Source organism: Mauremys reevesii, linkage group 13 (assembly GCF_016161935.1).
Source record: "Mauremys reevesii isolate NIE-2019 linkage group 13, ASM1616193v1, whole genome shotgun sequence".
Taxonomy (NCBI): Eukaryota; Metazoa; Chordata; order Testudines; family Geoemydidae; genus Mauremys; species Mauremys reevesii.
Window position 1 is genome coordinate 44977126 of NC_052635.1, and position 7227 is coordinate 44984352.

Here is a 7227-nt window from a genome sequence, read left to right on the forward strand (position 1 = left end):
CAGTAAAATACAGTTGGGGCAGAAGCGGAGCTTTTTCTGCCCTGCTGCTGCAAAGGGACCGCTGCATACAGATAGTGGCGCCTCCTGGCACATAGGCAGCAGAGTGACCAGATAGCAAGGGTGAAAAATCGGGGCAGGAGGTGGGGGGTAATAGGCACCGGTATAAGAAAAATCCCCCAATATCAGGCCTGTCCCTATAAAATCGGGACATCTGGTCACCCAGCGCCACACGCGTCTCACCAGGACCGGGTCCAGCTGCCAGGGAGCCCAGGCAGGGCTGGCGCATCGCAGGCTGCAAAGCACGCAGCAGCGGAGCGGATCCCAATCGCCCTGCAAAGGGAATCGCGCCCCTGCCCGCTTGCTTTGCCCGGAGGGAGGGAGGGAAGGAAGGGGGTCTGTCGCGCTGCGGATTTCAGCGACCCAGCAGGGCTTGCAAAATAAAAAAATCAAGTCCGAGCTCCTTGGCCGGAAGGGAACCAAGGTTGCAAACTGGCCCCCCAGCCCACCCCCTTCCCAAGCGGCGCTTCCCGAGGCAGCCCGGGGACGCCGCCTCCCCGCTGCTGATTGGCCGGGGGTGGCTATATTTGACCCCTTCCAGCTTCGCGGCGTCCCAAAAGTTTGGTTTTTTTTTCGGGAGGGGAACGCGCCTGTGCCTGGCTCCCCCCGGACCCGCTGAGCCGCCGCCGGTCGCAGGTTTCTCCCCTTTGCCCCGCACCGCTCGGTTCTGCTCCAAAGGGCCGCCCAGCTGGAATGAATAGACCTGAGCCCAGTTACTGTAGAGAGGAGATATCGCAACCCAGGGGCGGCCGTTCATGGGGACCCACTGCGGCCCCCGCCGCTGAGCCCGGCCTCGCCTACCAGCCCACCCCGGGGGCAGACTCCGCTTCCAGCCGGACCCCCAGCCCCGAGCCCGGCTTCGCATTTCGCCCAGGCGCGGCCGGGGGAGAGCCAGGCGCGCTCGGGTCAGCGCCCAGCCGCTCGCCGAGCCCGGATCCCGGGTATGGATACAGTCCCACCTCGGGCAGAGCCGAGGGGAAGCCGGGGGAGGATTCGCGGATCCGCCGCCCCATGAACGCCTTCATGGTCTGGGCGAAGGACGAGAGGAAGCGGCTGGCGCAGCAGAACCCGGACCTGCACAACGCGGTGCTGAGCAAGATGTTGGGTAAGCGGCGAGGCGAGCCATCGCCCCCCCTCCGGGGGACCCGGGGCAGGCTGCCCCCCCTCCGGGACAGGCTGCCCCCCTTCCAGGACCCGGGACCCCGGGGCAGGCTGCCCCCCTCCGGGACCCCGGGACCGGCTGCCCCCCGCTCCGGGACTAGGGTGACCGGACAGCAAGTGTGAAAAATCGGGACGGGGTGGCGATAATAGGCGCCTATAGAAGAAAATATCCCAAATATCGGGACTGTCCCTATAAAATAGGGACATCTGGTCACCCTACCCAGGATCCCCGGGGCAGGCTGCACCCTCTGGGACCTGGGATAGAGACAGTCTGACTGGGACGTGGGACCCAGGGCAGGCTGCTCCCACTGGGACAGGGGCAGGCTGCACCCACTGGCATAGAAACAGGCCCCCCTCGTTGGATCTGGGCCAGGGTCAGGCTGCATGGCTTAGGGCCGGGCTGCTGTTGCCAACTCTCCAGTACAGTGGCCCCTCCGCCTCCTCTCTTGCCTTGCAAAGGACATTTGCTTATTGGCTTTCCTATCCGGTGAGGGTTTATTTTCTTTTTCGGGGGGCAGCGTGCAGTGTCTCATTGCAGAGGGGAGCCGGATGCCTGTACCCAGAAAGCGCTGGAATTCTCAGCAGAATGTGGCTCCTAGTAGACCATTGCAGTCATTTCTCTCAGCTTCTCTGCAGGGCTAAAGAGTTAAATCCCTATTTTTCTTTTTTTTTCTTTTTTTTTGGGGGGGGGACTTGGTATCACTTTTCAGCCCTCTCCCCAGAGGGGGGTTAAACTGGCGGTTTGTATGTTGCCGGTTTTTTAACCGCATTCTGGATGTGACCTCCCTCCTGCCCTCCAAAGCCTTTTCCTCTCTTGTATCTTCAGGCGTTGCTTCTTTGCAAAGGTCTGTGTGTTCTGGAGGAAGGGTGCAGGGATGAGCTCTTTTAATGGGGTGTGCTTTCCCCTTTCCAGGCCAGTCATGGAAAGCCCTGAGTGCCAGCGACAAGCGCCCCTTCGTGGAGGAAGCGGAGAGGCTGCGAATTCAGCATCTGCAGGACCATCCCAACTACAAGTACCGCCCAAGAAGGAAGAAGCAAGCCAAGAAAATCAAGAGGATGGAACCCAATATCCTTCTCCACAACCTTTCCCAGCCGTGCAGCGACAGCTTCAGCATGAATCATCATAGTGGCAGCCAGCCTGGCCACCACCAGCCTCCCCCACTTAACCACTTCAGAGAACTCCACTCCATGGGGTCGGATATTGAAAACTACGGCTTGCCAACTCCCGAGATGTCTCCCTTGGATGTCTTGGAACAGACCGAGCCAGCGTTTTTCCCTCCTCACATGCAGGATGACTGCAGCATGATCCCCTTTAGAGGCTATCATCCCCATCACCAGATGGAGTTTCCCCAAGAGAAGCCCATGGGGCGGGACATGGCACTGCCCTATGCTCAGACCCCGTCACATTTGGCTGATGCTATGAGGACTCCCCATCCATCTAGCATGTACTACAACCAAATGTGCTCTGGACCGCAGAATGTCCTTTCTGCCCATCTAGGCCAGCTGTCACCCCCTCCTGAAGCCCATCACGTTGACAGCGTAGATCACTTAAATCAAACTGAGCTTTGGACAGACGTTGACCGCAATGAGTTTGACCAGTATTTGAACATGAGCAGGACTCGTCCTGAAACCTCAGGACTCCCTTACCATGTCTCCCTGTCCAAAGTGACTCCGAGAAGTATCTCCTGTGAGGAGAGCAGTTTGATATCTGCATTGTCTGATGCCAGCAGTGCTGTCTACTATAGCTCCTGCATCACAGGCTAGTTCTGTCCCACTGCACGATGTGCTCACCCTGGAGAACGTATGACCCTTCAGTGCAGAGTCTCCTTTAAAAAAGAAAAGCCATCTTCCTTTAACCATTGAGCTCCATAATATTTAGAGTATCTCATTAAATGCATCGCTTTTTTTTTTAAAACATGCTGAAATCACTGATATACTGTATAACTATATAACACAAATAGATGCATTTTCCAACGCAGAGGGTTAACATAGACAAGAGGTCTGCCTATGGCACTCCATCTCTTAACTCTGTGCCGACTGGAAAATATGGCAAAGCTTCTTACACATTGTTTTCAGCCGGGCATAGCTGTAACTTCTAAGATCAGGTTGTTCTACCGTGTCTTTAGACAAACTGCAGTGATTTGTGTCTAAAACAACTGCCAGTGGGACCTGCTCAAATTGACCATGTTTAACTGAAGGGCAAACTAAATAGCATGGGAAACCTTGGAGGTATTTTTGAAGTGGTTGTTTTAAGACTGGGTGCCTATTAGAGGTGGTTTTTAGCACAGTTTTCACTGTATTCTCAGCAATATATTTTAACTGGGCAATGAGGCTATATTTTTACTAAGCATTGTTATATATAAAATTATATTTAATGTTTGGGGTTTTTTATTATCAAACTTTTTTAAATAAATCAAAGGATATCCATGAGCTCTACAGCATTTATGTAGCGAGGCTGGATTTTAAAAGAAGAAATATTGGGAGAAAAGGGAATTATGATATCAATATTGTTGAAGAATTGACTAGAATTCTGTACACTCCCTCCCCCTGCCCCCAGAATAGAACTGCAACGTTTTTATTGTCTAGAGCTGTCTGGAGAGCATACTGGTTCATTATTAAAACATCTTCATATAATTATTCCCATCTTGTGTGCTTGTTGTGTGAACACATATTTTCCGCAAATGCATGTTGTCCCAACCATTTCCAGATTCTTGGATCACTTGATTAATGTCCTGACAGCCTAGCAATTGTATTAATTTCAATAGTATCGCCCGCCAGTGCTAGGAAGCCTTGTAAATGCTCTCCAAAGATATATGAAAGGCGGCTAGTGCTCAGAGAATGTCAGCAGACACAGTCCTCATGGCTGTCTCACCCTCTCTTAAATTTCTCATTTTGTAAGTGTGAAAGATATGTTCTATGGGGAAAGCATCTGTTCTCAGATAAATGACATTTAATAAAGCATGTGATATCCTTCTCTTGACATTTGTGTGCCTCTGTGTGGTTATTATTTTGCTAGCATGGCTGTACGCTATCATATATGGCCTGATCCCTACGAGCTTTTCCCGTACCCTCATTTGAGTCAAAAAGTGCAAGGATGGGGCCCATAACCATTGCAAATGGAAAAGACTTCTAGCCTAGCCAGTGCAGGCTTGTTCCCTGTAACGCATTTTCTAATGCTTTGTTCAGTCTAGTTATAAAACATTCCCGGCAACAGAGCTTCCACCAAGATCCTACACACCCATTAGAACTTCAGCTTTTCATTGTTTCAACCCATTGTTATACTCATTTGGGTCCCCCAAAGCAAATCTTTATCCCTCTTTCCTATTTTATGCCTCTCACTTTAATTAGTTCTATTTATTTCTGGTAAATGCAGCATTTGCACCAGAATATTTACAAAGGAAAATGCCAATCTGTTGCATAAATTGCTAGCGGCATCCGTTCATTGAACGCTGGTGATTTAAACCAGATTGATTTAGCCCAAAAAGGCTACTAAAAAAATGAAGAGATGAAAGGTTTTTGTTGTTGTTGGCAGGGATTTGCCATTTAGGGGAGATGGATATTTAACAAATGACATGAATTTTTCAAGCTTCTCCTCAATCAGACCCACGTTAATGTTAACAGGCCTAAGTCCTGCCCCATTTTTTACATGAAGTGCCAATAAATGAACTGAGTGTTTGTTCCCATTTAATTACAGAAAGGAACTCCATTGTGTTTCCATATACAGTATGTAAAAAAAAAAAGGGGGGGGGGAAATACATGGAAAAATGACATCATAGGCTAAACGGGAGAGCTGGCTTATGGCCACCAGTGGTGTGTCCAGCATGTGCCAGGATCCCCGTCTGAAACAAACAAACAAAGAAATGGGAAGCATCCTGTGTGCCTGGACAAACGACTGCGAAAGGAAACAGCCTTATATAGGCTGAATCCTATTCTAGTCCCCAGAAACGGTCTGGAAGGAAGAAAGCAAGCTCTGACTTATTTTCCAGTTCTGAGCTTCTAAGTACCTTGCATATTACCATGTGATCACTTCCTGTGATTAAAAAGAAGAAAAGCACACTCAGCCCCTCTCCCATCTGCCCTGGAGCTCTGACAGGGGAAAGGTAATGGGTAGATTAGATCACAGAGGAAATGCTAGTCATTTTCTACCACTAAAATTCCCTTCTTTCCCCCCACAGTTAGATTTGCAAGCTGTGCTAATTCTTTCACCATCCCAGAGGGTAGCTAGATGATTCTTTGCCTATTCTAATTAGATGCCTCTCTGCTGCATTTTCATTGTTAATTGAATGTTGGTCACAATGCTAAGAATGCAGGGTAACATCTTCAAAAGTGCCTACGTGACTTGGGCAGTTCTGAAAATGTCACCAAATCCTATCTGCAGAAAAGGCTCAGTATGGGAGGCAGATGCCCCGTCGATGTGCCCTAATCTTGAGCTGGAGGGGACATCTCTAGAGGTCAGATAATGCTTCAGTGTCCATGGCCCATTCAGACCTTGGCTTTGCTATGTGCTAACTATCCATGGCTGGAGTTGAGTAGATGACCAGCTTTGTATTCCATCCTCAGTCCCCAAGCCATGCAGCCCTTCAACAAAAGGAATCGAACAACAAAATACAGGTTTCTGGCCATGTGTTGTATGTGGGTGAGGTTCTTTTAATCACTTTGGTGTTGTTTAAGATGTAGCAGCTTAACAGCTGCAAAACTACATGGAGCAAGCCGCTCTTTGTCAGCTGATGGATGCATCTAGCCTAGCGGAGAGAGACTATACTGGCCAGATGTTTGAAGTGTTCCTTCACTCTAGCCATTGTTTATAATGGGAGAGAGTCCCCGACGGCTTCATGGCTCCAGATCATGTTCTTTTTAGATGGACAAAACCCTGCCCCTGACACACACACACAAATCTCACTTAACTGATATCTCGATAATGCACCAATTCAAGCCCTCAGGTCTGAACTGCCCCAGACCTTGGAAGAGTTCAGATCTGGATCCAAAGGTTGAAGCTTGGGCCCATCTCTAATTCTGTTCCTGTGCAGGGCTCACTAAAAAGGAGGTCGGTAGCCAAAGGAAGCGGAGAAGTGCCGTGTGAGGCAACTGCAAACAGACATTCGTGCGTGTTGCTCCTCTGGAAAAGTCAGAGACAGACTGAACCTCATTCCCACTTCTTCCCCTGTTCCTACAGCCCAGGGCTTTTTAATTCCTTGGCAATGGCTCATGACTGAAGTTAATGGCTTGATGGGGACCTGCGCTTTTGAGGACTTCAATAGCTCAGACATAGGTTAGGGGTTCAATACAGGAGTGGGTGGGTGAGATTCTGTGGCCTGCGTTGTGCAGGAGGTCAGACTAGACGATCATAATGATCCCTTCTGACCTTAGAGTCTATGATTCTATGAAATAGTTCTGTAACAGAGCATTAGGCATCATACTGTGCATTTCTGCATTTTAATGGCCATTTGAGACTTAAGATGTTTAAATCTCTATTCCACCACTGCAAAACAACACTGAATTATGCAGTCCCTGCGAGCTCCATGCGCTTTAACACAAAGGTACTTGCAACAAAACAATCCCCACCCCACCCACAGACCATCTCTCATACATGCTGAGCCAGATCCTCAGCTGGTGTCAATCTGCATAGCTCCATGGACTTCAGTGGCATTATGGCAATTTACTGCCGCTGAAGTCCTGGCCGTCTGTGTTAGTATTAGGCACTGATAATAGTCCTTACTCTTTAATAACACTTGCGACACCCCAGTACCTGTCCGTTCTGCTATTAAGGCCTTTCTTTGACCACCTGCGCTCAAGTCTTGACCAAGTCACTAAGCAACCTAAAGCGTTTTGTAAACATCATTATAGATCATTACTTCTGCGCAGCCAGTTTCCCCTATCCCACACACAGTGGCATGCTTCCCTCACGATGGGCGTGCAGCTCTGGGAAGGCAGGGGAATGTGGCTTTTGTAAGGATATAAAGTTTCCATCAGGTAGGTCATTCTGTATTTATAGGGGTGTCTTCTCCCTAG

General features: G+C 49.5%; 1 protein-coding gene across 1 annotated transcript; it reads left to right on the top strand.

Annotated features, from left to right (window-relative positions):
* The first annotated feature begins 627 nt into the window (after nucleotides 1–627).
* On the top strand, nucleotides 628–4198 carry SOX18 (SRY-box transcription factor 18). The gene is made up of 2 exons (XM_039497180.1): nucleotides 628–1162; nucleotides 2132–4198. The coding sequence occupies exons 1-2, from the start codon at nucleotides 751–753 to the stop codon at nucleotides 2980–2982; spliced, it is 1263 nt and encodes a 420-aa protein (XP_039353114.1). The 5' UTR covers nucleotides 628–750; the 3' UTR covers nucleotides 2983–4198.
* The last annotated feature ends 3029 nt before the right edge of the window (nucleotides 4199–7227 follow it).

Coding starts and splice junctions, on each gene's coding strand:
- SOX18 (XM_039497180.1), top strand. CDS start 751: ATGAATAGACCTGAGCCCAGTTACTGTAGAGAGGAGATATCGCAACCC. Junction 1,163..2,131: donor GGTGCTGAGCAAGATGTTGG/GTAAGCGGCGAG, acceptor TCCCCTTTCCAG/GCCAGTCATGGAAAGCCCTG.